Consider the following 17,216-nt stretch of genomic DNA (forward strand, 5'->3'; position numbering starts at 1 on the left):
AGACAATCTCTCTCCAAGGGTTAGGCTTCTAATCTGGTCCAAGATCAGGGTGTAGGGAGTGGAGGGCTCATGGGCCTGGAATTGTTCTGTAGAGCTTTTCACCACTAGCTTTTTGCTTTGAGTGCAGGGCACTAGTGCCTAAAACTCCTTCCCAGATGATGGCTTATGGGAGATGAGTTGGTGGCTTCCCACACCAGTTCCTAATGGACCGACATCTCAATTACGAAGACTCCACTGACTCCCAGCTCTGATTATTTCCAGTCTCAGCAGGGAAGCCAAGGACTGGATGGACTATTACATCCCCAAACAGTGCCTCTCTGGCCTGGGGTGCAGCACATTGATAGGGCATGGTGAGGGGGCAGCTCCTATGACTGTACCCATCGTTTGGAGAGAGGGCTTCTTTGTCACTTAAACATTCTGCAGAACAGGATAAGCTGAGCATTTAGATCAACAACTACCAGCCAACAAAAACTAACAAGCCCCATGGGGCAATCAGCAGTGGACAGAGGCAACTCACAGCAGAACTTTGTCGTCCTCCAGGGATGCACCATAGCTCCAGCTTCCTGACATGCCTCGGAATAGCCAGCAACTGCCTGGCAGACGTTACTCTCCCGCCCACTGAGGACGCAATAGCCGTACACGCAGTCTACGAAGAATCCATGGGGGTCCACTTTGCTGTGACATCCTCTGAAGGGGCCATTCTTGTCTAGGATGATCCCACACTGTCCTCTGCTACCTTGTTGTTGTTTTTCAATAGCCTCTACACTTGCACATGGGGGTATCGTTACTGCAGAGCATCCTGGGAGGTCGCCCACCTTCCAACTCTGGCCAAAGCTGACTGGGCTTGGTGCCAGCGTGCCATCCCTCATGAGCAAGTCGTCCTCCCTGTCCCTGTTGAAGTTGCCACACAGACCACACACAGCTCCCGTGTAGGTGACTGGCAGAGTGACCGTGATGCGTCCTGACCACCCGGCATAGGTAACGGTGAGACCAAAGTCTGTCTGGATCACTGTGGCCCAGCCCTTTCTATACACAGTGATTTTCTTATCAATGAGGTTGAAGGGAAGGTTAATCAGGAAACCGTTCATCTGTAAGTGCAAATCATTCAGTATATGAAACATCGCTCGCTCATGGTGGAACCTCTCACTCCAGAACAGAGCTCCAGCCCATAACTATAATAAAAATCCACCTCTGTTTAACTCTTTGTCCAGTCTGCCTTGCTCCCTTCCCTACAACCTGCCTGAATCTCAGCTCTCCAGACTGGGCAGGATCCTCCAACCAGACTTTCATTACCTCTGGCTTTGGCTATTGAAGTTCCCTCCTCTCTGTGCTACCTGAGCCCCAGCTCCCCAAGTTCCCACAAACACTGGATGCTACTGACACTTTCTGACCCATCTCAAGTGAAATGGCAGCTCCCCGATCCTTAAATATCTCCATCGGCTCCCTGTTCGTAGAAGAATCCAGTTCCCATTCATTCTATTTTTCACAGTCCTTCCATGCACTGTCTGTAACCTGTGTTGATGACACAGGTGACTTTCTAGAAATGTTTTAGAGAGACTAGAGATAATTCACTCACCAGGACTTTCCCAGGGAATTGGTTGCTGACCCTGAGGTTGGTCTGATAAACCTTGATCTGTAGAGGAGCGGTATTGTTCTCCTGGAAGTAGACTTCAAAGTCCACCAGTCCCTCCCCCTTCTTGCACAGGGCCGTGAGCTGGTAGTGGCAGGTGCCTTGGAAGTCGTATCTCTGTCCATCAAAGGTGGTGTAGTGCAGATTCCTTGTCACGGAGCAGGTGGCGTAGCTGGAGGGGTAACAGCCTCGTACGCCGTTCACTAGCCCGCACCTCTCCGAGTGTTTGCACGTAGCAGCCGCGCATTCGACCTGTCTAGTGGCTGCATCGCACATGCACCGTGTCCCACATGCCTCATCGACCCAGAAACTCTCATTGGGGGCATAGGGACGCCCCTCAAACTGGCACCCACAGCTGCCCTTGGGGATGCATTTGCCCTGGCTCAGCACAAAACCGTCCTTGCACTGGCAGCTTTCCACACAGGGGTCTTGGCAGCTGCTAGGGGCTGACTGGTCCACACACGTGGCTGGGCAGGCTGTTCCACAGAGCTGGTACTGGCTGTTCTCCAGGGGGCACGCCATGGCTGGGGAGTGAAGGACCCACAGATTTAGCAGCAAGTTCTCTCCAAGCAAAAACAGTATTTAAAATAGACAGAGGGGGATGCATCTTGTGGGGCTACGAGAGCCCTTGAATTCTGGTGACCTCAACAGGAACAGAGGGTGCTCAGCACGTTGCAGGAGGTGCTTAGCACCTTGCAGGGTCAGGTCCATTTTTAAGAAGAGTGGATACTGGATAGATACCTCTTTAATGTGTTTAATTAAATAAACACTGTGATGTTGCACTCCATATGCTTTGTGGAAGTGTGCTTAAGAATATGACATATCTGGAATAGGCTGTATGCTCAATGCCCCTTGTATGGTGTCATTAGGTTGTAATGTAAGCTTGTAATCTACTAAGTGTGTTCATCCTAATTGTTTGCCTGTATTATTTCTAGATCTGGAGTTAGGAGAATAAAATATAAACTTGTATCACTGAGGTAAACATATTAAGTGGAGGCCATTAAGGGTGCTCCAGAAACAATCAGTTGTAAATGGATTTAGTTACTTGAAAGCCTTCTTGTGTACCTGTGAGCCAGCCCATGGGGAATGGGTACTAGGGGTCTTACAGTGACTTGTGACCATGTCACCTGATGATGAAATCCATCTTAAATCTGGTACTTTTCCATTTAGAAGGAGGGGTGGGGACCCAGAGAGACAAAAGATTCCCGCCTTGTGCCAAAGCTATAAACGGGGGTGGAGCAGGATAAAGGGGACCAGTCATGAGAAAACCCCTGCTTACCACCTGAGATGTCTGCTGGATCTAACAAAAACTGTACCAGTGGAAAGGTTTGGGCCTAGACTAGGAAGGAGTGTAGTCAGTGAAAGAAGCTTACTGGAACATCTTTGAGGGTGAGATATTACCGATAATCAGTTTCTTAATATATTAGCCTTAGACTTGCGTTTTTTGTTTTATTTTGCTTTTTCACTTACTTTGTTCTGTCTATTACTTGAAACCACTTAAATCCTACTTTTTATTCCTAATAAAATCATTTTTGTTTATTAATAAACCCAGAGTAAGTGATTAATACCTGGGGGAGCAAACAGCTGTGCATATCTCTCTATCAGTGTTATAGAGGGTGAACAATTTACAAATTTACCCCGTATAAGCTGTATACAGAGTAAAACAGATTTATTTGGGGTTTGGATCCCATTGGGAGCTGGGTATTTGGCTGCTGGAGACAGGTAACCTGTTGAGCTGTTTTTAGTTAAAGTTTGCAGCTTTGGGGGCGTGGCCCAGACCCTGGGTCTGTGTTGCAGCAGGCTAGTGTGTCTGGCTCAACAAGGCAGGGTTATGGAGTCCCAAGCTGGTAGGGAAAATGGGCTCAGAAGTAGTTTCAGCACATCAGGTGACAGTCCCAAGGTGATCTCTGTGACTAAACTTGTCACAAATACTATTGGGAATTGTGTGATTATAGGAGATTTTAACTTCCCAGATATAGATTGGAGGAAAAATGCTACCAAAAACAGTATGGCCCAGATTTTCCTGGATGGGATAGCTGACAGATTTCTTCACCAAATACTCACTGAACCAACAAGATGTGATGGCATTTTACATTTGGTGAGTAGTGAGGACCTTGTAGAAGAACTGGTGGTAGGGGACAACCTGGGTTCAAGTGATCACGAACTAATTCAGTTTAAACAAAAATAGATCTGCAACTAGGATCCTTGATTTCAAAAGGGCAAACTTTAAAAAAAAATAATAATAATGGAATTAGTTAGGGTCCAGGAAGTAGACTGGACCGAAGAACTCAAGGATTGAATGTGGAGGAGGCTTGGAGTTTCAGAAACAATCTGAAGCCTGCATTCCAAGCAAGGGGGAAAAATCCATAGGGAAGGGTTGCAGACCAAGCTGGATGAGTAAACGTCTCAAACAGGTGATTAAGAGAAAGCGGAAAGCCGACAAGGAATGGAAAAAGGGATGGATCAGGAAGGAAAGCTACCTCTTGAAGGTCAGAAGGCGTAGGGATAAAGTGAGAATTGCCAAAAGCCAAGCAAAGTTGGACCTTGCAAAGGAAATTATAACCAAGAGTAAAATTTTCTATAGCCATATAAATAAAAAGGAAAGAATAATAATAGAATCATAGAAGATTAGCATTGAAAGAGACCTCAGGATGTCATGTAGTCTAATCCCCTGCGCCACACAGGACCAACACCAACTAAATCATCCCAGCCAGGGCCTTAAAAACCTCTAAGGATGGAGGTTCCACCACCTCCCTAGGAATCCATTCCAGTGCTTCACCACCCTCCTAGTGAAATAGCGTTTCCTAATATCCAACCTAGACCTCCCGCACTGCAACTTGAGACCATTGCTCCCTGTTCTGTCATCTGCCACCACCGAGAACAGCCGAGCTCCGTCCTTTTTAGAACCCCCCTTCAGGTAGTTAAAGGCTGCTATCAAATCCCCCCTCACTGTTCTCTTCTGCAGACTAAACAAGCTCAGTTCCCTCAGCCTCTCCTCATAAGTCATGTGCCCCAGCTCCCTGGTCATTTTCATTGCCCTCTGCTGGACTCTCTCCAATTTGTCCACATCCTGTCTGTACTGGGGGGCCCAAAGTTGGACACAAAAGTGGGACCACTAAGCACTGAGGATGGGGTGGAGATTAAAGATAATCCAGGTATGGCCCAACACCTAAAAGAATACTTTGCCTCAGTTTTTAGTAAGAGTAATGACGAGTTTAGGGGTAGTGGCAGGCTAGCTAATGTGAACAAGTATATGGAAGTAGAAATTATGGTATCTGAGGTAGAAATCAAACTCAAAAAGCTTAATGGGACTAAATCATGGGGCCTGGATAATCTCCATCCAAGAATATTAAGGCAACTGGCACATGAAATTGCAAGCCCAATAGCAAGGATTTTTAATGAATCTGTAAACTTGGGGGAGAATTTCTAATATTGGTCCTATTTTTAAGAAAGGGAGAAAAGTGATCCAGGAAACTACAGGCCTGTTAGTTTGACCTCAGTTGTATGCAGGTCTTTGAAAGAGAAAGCAGTTAAGGAAACAGAGGTAAATGGTAATTGGGATAAATACATGGTTTTACAAAATGTAGATCATGCCCGACCAACCTGATCTCCTTCTTTGAGGAGATAACTGATTTTTTAGATAAAGGAAATGCAGTAGATCGTACGTACCTGAATTTCAGTAAGGCATTTGATACAGGTCCACATGGGAAATTATTACTTAAATTGGAGAAGATGGGGATTAATATGAGAATTCTAAGGTGGATAAGCAACTGGTTAAAGGAGAGACTACAACAGGCCATACTGAAAAGTGAATTGTCAGGCTGGAGGAAGGTTAATCCTCAGGGATTGGTCTTGGGATCAATCTTATTTAACATTTTTATTAGTGACATTGGCACAAAAAGTAGGAGTGTGCTAACAAAATTTGCAGATGACACAGAGTTGGGAGGTATTACCAATACGGAGGAGGACCGGAATACCATACGAGAAGATCTGGATGACCTTGAAAACTGGAGTAATAGAAATGGGATGAAATTTAATAGTGCAAAGTGCACGGTCATGCATTTAGGAACTAACAACAAGAATTTTTCTTCTAAGCTGGGGATCTATCAGTTGGAAGTGACAGAAGAGGAGAAAGACCTGGGTGTATTGGTTGATCACAGGATGGCTAAGAGCCACCAATGTGATGCAGCTGTGGGGAAAAAAAGGCTAATGCAGTCCTAGGATGCATCAGGAGAGGTATTGTCAGTAGCGACAGGGAAGTGTTAGTACCATTATACAAGGCACCGGTGAGACCTCATCTGGAATACTGTGTGCCATTCTGATCTCCCATGTTTAAGAAAAATTAACACAAACTAGAACACATGCAGAGAAGGGCGACTAGGATGATACAAGGAATGGAAAACCTACCTTATGAGACAAGACTCAAAGAGCGTGGCTTGTTTAGCCTAACCAAAAGAAGGCTGAAGGGAGATATGATTGCTCTCTATAAATACATAAGAGGGTTAAACACCAGGGAGGGAGAGGAGTTACTTAAATTAAGCGCCAATGTTGACACAAAAACAAATGGACATCAACTGGTCATCAACAAGTTTAGCCTTGAAATTAGATGATACCCATCACAGGAGTGAAGTTCTGGAACAGCATTCTAAGGGGAGCAATAAGGGCAAAACACCTTACTGGCTTCCAGACTGAGCTTGATAAGTTTATGGAGCGATGGTGTGATGAGACTGCCCACAATGGCATGTAGCTGATCTGTGAGTGGTAGCAGCAATGTCTCCAACAGCCAGTGATGGGACATTAGATGGGCAGGGTTCTGAGTTACAACAGACAATTGTTTTCCAGGTGTCTCACCCACATGATCAGGGTCCAGCTGATTGCCATATTTGAAGTCAGGAAGGAATTTCCACCCCCAGTCAGATTGCAGAGACCCTAGGGATTATTTGCCTTCCGCTGCATCTTGAGCCACAGGTCACTTGGTGATTTAAACCAGTGTAAATGGCAGATTCTGTAACTTGAAGTCTTTAAATCAAGATTTGAGGACATCAGTAACTCAGCCAGAGGTTAGGGGTCGGTTACAGGAGTGGGTGGGCGAGGTTCTGTGGGCTGCAACGTGCAAGAGGTCAGACTAGATTAACATGATGGCCCCTTCGGACCTTAGAACAGTAGTTCTCAACTCAAGGTCCACAGGTCGCTGTGGCCCATGTGACATCCTCTAGGCCATACAGGTAGTATATATAGTGTGTGGATGCAGCACATATAACACCTAGAGAGTTGCATATGCGGCCCACAATGGGAAATAGGTTGAGAACCACTGCCTTAGAATCTATGATTTTATCAGTGACTTAAACTGTCACCATCTTACCACCGCTCCCATGTGTAATCAGTGGACGTTAGATACTCCAAGTGACAGGCACCTTAGCAATTCCAAGGACAAACAAGTACTGTGGGTACAACAGAACCCAGAGTCCTGATTTCCCAATCACTGCTCAATCCCAAACCACTCGATCACGACCCCTCCCAACACCAGGGCTAGAACTCAAGAGTGCTGAGCCCCAGGCTCCCCGGTCTAACCAGCAGACCATAGTTCTTGGCATACAAATCTGTACTCACGGCATCTGGCCAGCTGCCTCCATTCCCCAATCCTGACCCCCTCCAGCTGGCAGGCGTCCGCATAGGCCTTCAGGGCCTCACACAGGGCCCTCCTGTAGCTGTCGCTGTGGCACAGATCGTACACGCAGTTGTCCAAGTAGACTGTAGGATCCACCTTGGTGTGGCACTGGCTGAAGGGCCCATCTGAGACCTTGGTTATCAGGCCACACGAGGCCTCTTCCTTGTACTTTCTGGCTATGCTGGCGGCACAGGGCCTGCAACCTCCAATGCAATCGTGCCAGCAAAACTGATCCTCATCTTCCACTGCCCAGCTTTTCCCCAGGGCGGCGACACTGGGAGCCAGGTCCCCCTCTGGGGTCTCGAAGTCATCGGAGGGGTCCCCATTATAGTTGCCACACAGGCCGCAAAGGCTGTCGGAGAAGTCATTAGGGACGGTGACCCTCACGTGGTTGTTCCAGTCATAGGACATGCTGAGGTTGAAGTCGGTGCGGAGGACGAGGGAGGTGCCGCTCTGATAGAGCCGAAGGGTCCCATTGTTCAGGGAGATGGGTAAGTGGGCCCTGGTGTTATTCACCTTCATGGTGAGAAAGAAAGGGCAAAGGTCACAATCGAGTGCACAGGTCTGTCACTTATCTACGGAGCTCTACTCTGATATAGTTTTTCACTAGTATTTTCCAATTCATCAACATCAAAAGGGGTTTGAGAAGATTGTTCCTTTTCCAAGGAGATCTGATGGAAACAAGGCCAATTTCAAAACCTGTCTCTTTTTCCTGTCACCAGCTCCTCGGCAGCCCGCCGGGCGGACTGACCTGGAGCTGGGGCTCCATTCGTCTTCATAGAAAATGTAGTAATTTATGAGTTTCGTTCCATATTGGAATTAAGCTAATTTTCAAAATATTGAAATCTTTCTGCCAGTGGAATTAGCTTTCTCAGGCCAGCTCTATCTAATGTGATGTTTTAATCCAAATTTGGATAAAGTTTGTGTCCAGATTCACTGGAAATTGTGATTTGGCCCTGTCAGGGTTCCCTCCCCTCTCTGAACTCTGGGATACAGATGTGGGGACCCGCATGAAAGACCCTCTAAGCTTATATGCTACCAATTTAGGTTAAAACTTCCCCAAGACACAAATTCCTTTCCTGGTCCTTGGATGGTATTGCTGCCACCACCAAGTGATTTCCCCAAAAAGTCAGGAAAGGGTCACTTGGAATCCCTATCCACCCAAAGTATCCCCCCAAGCCCCTTCACCCGCTTTCCTGGGGAGGACTGAGAAATAAATACCAACCAGTTGCCTTAGTAATGTGAGCACAGACCCGATCCCTTGACTTCAGGACACTGAAATCAATCAGGTTCTTAGAAGAAGAATTTTATTTATATATATATATATAAAAAAGTAAAAGAATCACACCTGCGCGCCCAGCACTTACCCACACAAAGCCAGCTTCAGCCCTGGCTGCTGTGACAGTGACTCCATCCACCTGGACAGTCACCGACCCAACGTAGAAAACCTGTGTGTTCCCATTGTTCTCACTCTTGGCCATGACATGGAAGGAGGGCAGGCCGGAGGCATCCCTGCAGGTCTTGACCACCGTGTAGGTGCAGTTGCCATGGAAATCATACGCCCAGCCATCGAAGGTGCGGTAATGAAAGTATCCCCCGGCCCTGCACGTGCCCCGAGAGACTGGCACACACTTTGGCTGCTCATTTATCATCTTGCAAATAGTTCCTTCCCTACAGCGGACCACACTGCATGATGGCTTTGGAATATCTAGTGGGAAAAGACAATAGAAAGACAAACAGCAGACTAATCAGTAACATCTGTCTATCTCTCCCCCGACACGCATTGTTATATCAATCTATCACCATGCACTCCTCTGTCTCTCTTCCTCTATCCCCATACACACTTCCTTTGCATCATTCACAAACCTCCCACGAGTCCCATGCTGAGGAAATCTCTGCATGTGTGTGACAACAGCAAAACCAGATCCTGTGTCTCCTTCCCCGCAATGCGTGGCAGAGGTGGTTCAACCCCTATGGGCATGATGCCGGCATCGATCAGGCAAAGGATTGTGGCTGGGATGTGATGGACACTGACAGTGCCCAGCTGACTGATGGCCCCCACAGCCAGTGGGCTCCAATTTAGAGCAGCTCCTAGGCTACAGCCAGGGAGAAGACCTACGAGTGTGATCAGCTCCCTGACAGCTGCCCACTTGGCTCTGCTGTGCACATCAGAAGATGGATGCAGCAGAGACGAGTGTTTCCAACAAGTGTTTCCATCTTTCAAGTCAAAATTCTGTAATATTACGGATCAGGGTTCCAGGCTAAATAAAAGCGGGGAGAGAGAGAGAGTGAGTGAGAAGGGTGAGGAGACATAATTGAAATGACTTTACTCAGCCCTTGTGCAATAACCCCTCGGGTCATGTTTCAATCAGTGACTCTCCTTTACCTTGGCCGATGCAGTCCATGACGCCGTCTCTGATCTGGCATGTTTCTCCACTGGTGCAGCTGTGAGCTTTGCAAGTCACCCCTCGGGCAGGAACGCAGGTGCAGTTTTCCTGGCACTCATTTCTCAGGACTGTCTCACTGGGCTGATGGGATGTTTGGGAAGGAAGAAATAACGCAATCATAGAATGATAGAACATCAGAGTTGGAAGGGACCTCAGGAGGTCATCTAGTCCAACCGCCTGCTCAAAGCAGGACCTAATCCCCAACTAAATCATCCCAGTCAGGGTTTTGTCAAGCCTGACCTTAAAAACCTCAAAGGTTTTGAGCCTGATGATCTAGCCAGCTTTCTATCCACCTCATTGTCCATTCATCCAGCCCATATTTCTTTAACTTGCTGGCAAGACTACTCTGGGAGACCGTATCAAAAGCTTGGCTAAAGTCAAGGAAGAACATGTCCACTGTTTTCCCCTTATCCACAGAGCCAGTTAGCTCATCATAGCAGGCAATTAGGTTAGTCAGGCATGACTTGCCCTTGGTGAATCCATGCTGACTGTTCCTGATCACTTTCCTCTCCTCTAAGTGCTTCAAAATTGAATCCTTGAGGACCTGCTCCATGATTTTTCCAGGGACTGAAGTGAGGCTGACTGGAAATATAACTGGAAATGGTTATTTATAATAATTTCTGACAGTGCTAAACTCAGAGCTGTGTGGTAAGGTGTGAAAAACTACTGTTTCATAATATTATTTCTCTTAACATTAAAAAGAGAGGCTGTCTAATGAGCAGCCCCTCTCTGTGCCTCAGTTTCCCCACAACAGACAAAGGGAATCAAATTTTCTTGCTTTTATTGGTGCTTTGGGCATTAACAGAGCAGGGATGCCAGGCCGGATAGGCCAATACTCTGATCCACTATAGCAAACCCTATTTCTGTCTAGTGTAGAGATTAAGATATGTGAGAAAAAAGTTTAGATCAGACCCAGACTGCTTGAGGTGGTACCTTGTAATATCTCCCATGCTCGAAGCACCCACAGCTCTGCAGAGTCACACAGCCCTGGCCATCGAAGAGGAAGCCCTCGTCACACTGGCAGCCTTCAGCACAGGTCTCTGGGCAGTCCTTGATGTCTCCAGAGCAGGTGGTGGAGCAGAGGTCAGCGCAGACCTCGTAGTGGCTGTTAACCGGGCAGCTCACAGCTTAAATAGAGAGAGAAATAAAGGATGGATGGAAAGATCTCACACCACAGCCTAGAGGGACAGACATGAAGGAGAGGACAGCAGGACAGGGAGGAGAGGAACAGGGCGCCTTTCTAAGGGAACGTGAGATTGTTGGCTCCCACCCAGAAGACTTCCAGAAGAAGCCCAGAGGCCTGGAACAAGATGCTCAGTAACACTGATCCCCTCCCTTCCCCAGTGCGTCCCAGAGCTCCTACACTGTGGGTGCATTTACCGCAGAAGGAGGCGCTCCTCCAGGGCTGCATGCTGACCTTCGCCTCTTGGCAGGCTGTCACGTAGCTGTGGATGCTCTGGCACAGGACCTGTGTGTCCCCGTTTCCCAGGCACACATCGTACAGACAGTTGCTCTGATACACGCTGGGGCTGACCGCGCCGTGGCAGGCCGCGAAGGGGCCGTTGGGGTCTGTGAGCAGCTCACAGTAGTTACGCCCTTTGAAGACGTCCTTCTTCTTCTCTTCGCAAACTGGACAGCTGTTTCCAGCACATCTGTCTGTACAGGATGCTCCTGGGATCTCAACTTCCCAAGCAGAGCCAAATGCTGCCACATCAGGGACTCTCCTGCCACTGGGGAGCAGGAACTCCTCGTCCTGCTGTCCATTGTAGTTTCCGCACAGGCCACACATCTGGCCCTGGTAGGTCCCTGGGATGGTGACTCTGGCCTGGTAAACCAGGTCGTAGCTCACACTGAGGCCAAAGTCAGTTTGCACCAGGACATTAGTGCCGTGTTGATATGCTCGGAGCTGCCCATTGACCATTATCACGGGGAGATTGTGGGATACCCCGTCCACCTGGAAAAGACAGCACATTCCCCTATGAGCCGGTAGGATGGACACTGCATCGTGCGTAGGGGCTATGGACAAGTTTTGAGATTCAGTTCTCACTGACGCCATGGGTTAAATCCAGAATGACTCATGACTCCCGAGTTCACTTTGCAATGGTTTGTCCTCACCTTCCAAGCTCTTGACATTGTCAACCTGGCCTACATTTCTGATCTCATCTCCCAGGCACCTCCCTTCCTCCTGATCCTCTCTCTCTATCTTCTCCAACTCCTCAACCCATGTTTGGCCTGCTCCTTCTCATGCCAACTCCTGGACTCAGAACAGTCTCCTACTTCTTCTCCATCTCCCAGCCTCGGCCCCTGAAAACTCACTTCCCTGGTGACGCCTCCTTCCTTCCCCTCCCTCTCCTATCTCAAACAATTTCCTATGCATTGTGTTCAATTTGCCCCAAATTAGACTGCAGGCTTCACAGGGCACTATGCCATGGGACAGATTCTTCAACATAGAGGCCAACGGAGATATAATGGGGAGGAATTTTACCCCATGTTTGCAAAATGGGAGGTATGTGGATGGGGTTCACCAAATAATTAATACTCATAAATAGGGGTATAACCAACAAGGGAGGCAAAGATGGAGCTGAGCTGGAGGATGCTCATCTCACCCAAGACATACTTTGACATAGCAGCATCCCTGAGTAGCACTTTCTACCATTTCTAGCTGGGTAGGAGACTCCATCCCATTCTGACAGAAGATGACCTGGCTTCAACCATTCACGGCTTTGTCGCTTCCCTGCTGGACTATATTGCAAGCTGGTATACCCGGGCATGAAGCATTCAGCACTTAGGAATATTCAAGTGCTACACAGCTCTGCAGCATGCCTCCTCAGCAACACTGGCTGCTGTACACGTTAAACCTGTCTTCTGCTCTCTCCCCTGGCCTCCCATAGAACAAGGAATCCAGTTCAAGTTCTCAGTCCTTATCCCAAGGCGCTCAATGGCCTGGGAGCAGGCTATCTAAAAGATGAATTAAACCCCCAGGTTGAAGACTGTGGTTGACAACTTTCTTCCATTGGCACAATGGAAATCACATCAATAAGGATAACCTTTGTCTCTGCCAGAGATAAAGCTTTATTAGGAGTTTGGTCCAAGTCTGGGGAATGAACCGTCTCAGGAAGTAAGGACCCTCACTAACCTGGCCACCTTCCTTTCCAAGTGCAAGGTACGTTCTTAGACCACCTTTCTCCAACATATATATATGGCAACATGCGTATACATTTATCATTATAAAAAAATCCACAACAAAACACCCCACTGCACACACATCTTTCCTGGGGAGAGGAGGAGAGAACAAACATGTGGCAGATGTTAGTCACGTTGCTTAATGTGTTTCTGGGAGGGGCTTAAATACCATGTGGATGAGCCTGGTATATGAACCTTGTAGCAGGGTGTCCTGCCCCTCAGTGGGCCTGGGGCCAGCCAACCCTTATTACTAAGTAGGCACATCTGAGCAGGAATCATATACATCCCATTTAAGAGAAGCAGGAAGAAGCCAGGCTCCTGGTCCAGCAGAGAGAGTTGTCAGAGAGAAAGAGGGGAATAGAGAGGCTGCTGGCAGTGAGTAGGCTCCCACAGAGAAACCAGAAAGTAGGGGAGTGAGACGGCAGTCAGGCAATGCTTGGGAATGGCCAGATAAGGAAGTGAATGGCTGTATGTGAAAACTCCTATTTGAATGAGACCCTTGGGAGGACTCTTGCTATTGGATTTGTAAAAGCCTTTTGTGAGTTGTTGAGGAGTCCAAGAGGGGAAGCGGAGGCAGACCACATGCAGAAACCTTGGGCCACAAAGGGACACACAGAACAATCTAAATGAAGATCTGGAGAAGGACTTACCATGATGAGCCCCTGTTTCTTCTGCAGCAGGGTGAGTGTGATCCCATACACCTGGATGGACACCAGCTTGGCCATGGAGACGTTCCCACTGCCCCAGTCTTCTTTCTCTACACTGATAGTGAATGGTGTAAGGTGACTGGCATCGGCGCAGGTCTTGGCCAGGATGTAGGTGCAGGTGCCTTGGAAGTCAAAGGGGACCCCGTCGAAAGAGAGGTAGTGGGGATGGCCAGAGGCAGAACAGGTCGCAGATCCAAATGGGTGACATTTCTGGATGCCGTCCACCACCCTGCATTGCTCACCAGTGCCGCAGGAGAATGCCTTACACACAACCTCCCCACCAGCCTGACACACGCACTGCTCCTCGCATGAACCGCTCGGGTGGAAGGTCTCCCCGGCCTGGTAGTAAAGTCCCCAGTGGAGGCATCCGCACTGGGAAATGGGGACGCAGCTGTCGCCACTGAGAACAAAGCCTTTGTCACACACGCAGCCTTCCTTACACTGGGTCGTGCATTGCAGCGGGGCATAGAGGTTGCTGCATGTCAGATCGCAGCTGCTGCTGCAGAATTCATAGTGACTGTTCAGGGGACAGGACGGAGCTGTAATTAGAACAAAGAGTTAGCTCACATCGTGTGTTAGTAATGTGTAAAAAGGAACGTTACTAGAAGATGCAATTTCATTTAAGCTCCTAATTTTCTATTTCCTTGGTTTGGTTAAATAATAAAAGGCACCACCTGTAATCCACGTTCAGGTCTGGTTAACTGGTTGTTCCAAACAAATCAGGCAGTGGGATACAGGTAATCTCTTTCCTAAAGCTAGGCTTCCAATTTGGACCAAGGTCAAGGTATAGGGAATGGAGGGCCCATGGACTGGGAGTGTTCTGCAGACCTTTTCACCACGAGCTTTTTGTTTTGAATACAGGTCAATAGTGCCTAAAACTCATTCCCAGATGACGGGTTATGGGAGATGAGTTGGTGGGTTCCCAGACCAGTTCCTAGTGGACAGACATCTCAATTAGTGAGTCACCACCATGTCCCAGCTCTAATTATATCCCAGTATCAGCAGATAAACCAAGGACTAGATGGGCTATGAAGGGCACCACTACATCTTTAGCAAAGCTTTTGATACGGTCTCCCACAGTAGTCTTGCAAGGAAGTTAAAAAAAGTATGGATTGGCTGAATGGACGATAAGGTGGATAGAAAGCTGGCTAGATTGTTCGGCTTAACAGGTAGTGATCAATGGCTCCATGTCTAGTTGGCAGCCAGCATCAAGCTGAGTGTCCCAGGGGTCAGTCCTGGGGCCAGTTTTGTACAACATCTTTAATAATGATATGGATGATGGGATGAATTGCACCCTCAGCAAGTTCGCAGATGACACTAAGCTGTGCGGAGAGATAGATACGCTGGAGGGTAGGGAAAGGATCCAGAGTGACCTAGACAAATTGGAGGATTGGGCCAAAAGAAATCTGATGAGGTCCAACAAGGACAAGTGCAGAGTCCTGCACTTAGGACGGAAGAATCCCATGCACTGCTACAGGGTGGACCGACTGGTTAAGCAGCAGTTCTGCAGAAAAGGACCTGGGGATTACAGTAGATGAGAAGCTGGATATGAGTAAGCAGTGTGCGCTTGTTGCCAAGAAGACTAACGGCATACAGGGCTGCATTAGTAGGAGCATTGCCAGCAGATCGAGGGAAGTGATTATTCCCCTGTATTTGGCACTGGTGAGGCCACATCTGGAGTATTGCGTCCAGTTTGGGCCCCCCACTTCAGAGAAGATGTGGACAAATTGGAGCAAGTTCAGCGGAACTGAAATGATTAGGACGCTGGGCACATGACTTATGAGAAGAGGCTGAGGGAACTGAGCTTGTTTAGTCTGTAGAAGAGAAGAGTTAGGGGGGATTTGATAGCAGCCCTCAACTACCTGAAGGGGGGTTTCAAAGAGGATGGAGCTAGACTGTTCTCAGTGGTGGCAGATGACAGAACAAGGTCTCAAGTTGCAGTGGGGGAGGTACAGGTTGGATATTAGCAAACATTATTTCACTAGGAGGGTGGTGAAGCACTGGAATGGGTTCCCTAGGGAGGGGGTGGAATCTCCATCCTTAGAGGTTTTTAAGGCCCAGCTTGACAAAGCCCTGGCTGGGATGATTTAGTTGGGGTTGGTCCTGCTTTGAGCAGGGAGTTGGACTAGATGACCTCCTGAGGTCTCTTCCAACCCTGATCTTCTATGATTCTATCTCTCGACAGCGCCTCTCTGGCCTGGGGTGCAGCACGTGGATAGGGGCTTGGTGAGGGGGCAGCTCCTAGGGCCCGTGCCTGTGCTGTGCCCATACTTTGGGCTCCTGTGACCATGAAGAAATGTTCTATGTCACTTGATGAGCTCAGCATTTAAGCCAACATCTACCAGCCAACTTGGAACAGGGATCCCCATAGGGGCAGCAATGAGCACGGGGGACTCACAGCAGAATTTCGTCGTCCTCCAGGGATGCACCACAGCTCCAGCTTCCTGACATGCCTCGGAATAGCCAGCAAGGGCCTGGCAGACGTTACTCTCCCGCCCACTGAGGACGCAATAGCCATACACGCAGTCTACGAAGTATCCATGGGGGTCCACTTTGCTGTGACATCCTCTGAAAGGGCCACTCTTGTGGAGGATGAGCCCACACTGCCCTCTGCTACCTCGTTGTTGTTTTTCAATAGCCTCTACACTTGCACATGGGGGTATCATTACTGCAGAGCATCCTGGGAGGTCGCCCACCTTCCAGCTCTGGCCAAAGCTGATGGGGCTTGGTGCCAGCGTGCCATCCCTCATGAGCATGTCATCGTCCCTGTCACTGTTGAAGTTGCCACACAGACCACACACGGCTCCCGCGTAGGTGACTGGCAGAGTGACCGTGGTGCGTCCTGACCACCCGGCATAGGTAACGGTGAGACCAAAGTCTGCCTGGATCACTGTGGCCCAGCCCTTTCTATACACAGTGATTTTCTTATCAATGAGGTTGAAGGGAAGATTCATCAGAAAACTGTTCATCTGTTAAAGCAAGACACATGAGATGTGAAACATCGCTCGCCTGTGGTAGAACCTCTCACCCCAGCACAGAGCTCTGGCCCATGATTACAACAATAATCCACCTCTGTTCAAATCTTCATCCAGTCCTGCCTGCTTCCTTCCCTACAGCTTGCCTGAATCCAAGCTCTAACCAGACTTGTATTTCCCTTGGCATTAGCTATTGCAGTTCCCTCCTCTCTGTCCCCCAGTGCTCCAGGTTCACACCTCTGCTGGATACTACTGACATTGTGAAGGAATGGTTTCAGAGTAACAGCCGTGTTAGTCTGTATTCGCAAAAAGAAAAGGAGTACTTGTGGCACCTTAGAGACTAACCAATTTATTTGAGCATAAGCTTTCGTGAGCTACAGCTCACTTCATCGGATGCATACTGTGGAAAGTTTAGAAGATCTTATTATATACACACAAAGCATGAAAAAAATATCTCCTCCCACCCCACTCTCCTGCTGGTAATAGCTTATCTAAAGTGATCACTCTCCTTACATTGTGTATGATAATCAAGGTGGGCCATTTCCAGCACAAATCCAGGGTTTAACAAGAACGTCTGGGGGGGGGGGGGGTAGGAAAAAACAAGGG

General features: G+C 48.3%; 1 protein-coding gene across 1 annotated transcript in view; it reads right to left on the minus strand.

Moving 5' to 3' along the window:
- LOC144279948 (IgGFc-binding protein-like) overlaps window positions 1-17,216 on the minus strand; it is a 90,567-nt gene that overhangs the window by 21,437 nt on the left and 51,914 nt on the right. Inside the window, exons 23-31 of the mRNA XM_077841653.1 lie at window positions 16,034-16,604; window positions 13,579-14,174; window positions 11,126-11,699; window positions 10,679-10,872; window positions 9,685-9,826; window positions 8,666-9,006; window positions 7,241-7,814; window positions 1,577-2,154; window positions 518-1,088 (exon numbers count right to left, since the gene is read on the minus strand). Of these exons, the coding sequence (XP_077697779.1) occupies window positions 518-1,088; window positions 1,577-2,154; window positions 7,241-7,814; window positions 8,666-9,006; window positions 9,685-9,826; window positions 10,679-10,872; window positions 11,126-11,699; window positions 13,579-14,174; window positions 16,034-16,604 (4,141 nt within the window). The remainder of the gene's footprint in view (window positions 1-517; window positions 1,089-1,576; window positions 2,155-7,240; window positions 7,815-8,665; window positions 9,007-9,684; window positions 9,827-10,678; window positions 10,873-11,125; window positions 11,700-13,578; window positions 14,175-16,033; window positions 16,605-17,216) is intronic.

This window comes from Eretmochelys imbricata, chromosome 24 (genome assembly GCF_965152235.1).
Source record: "Eretmochelys imbricata isolate rEreImb1 chromosome 24, rEreImb1.hap1, whole genome shotgun sequence".
Lineage (NCBI taxonomy): Eukaryota > Metazoa > Chordata > Testudines > Cheloniidae > Eretmochelys > Eretmochelys imbricata.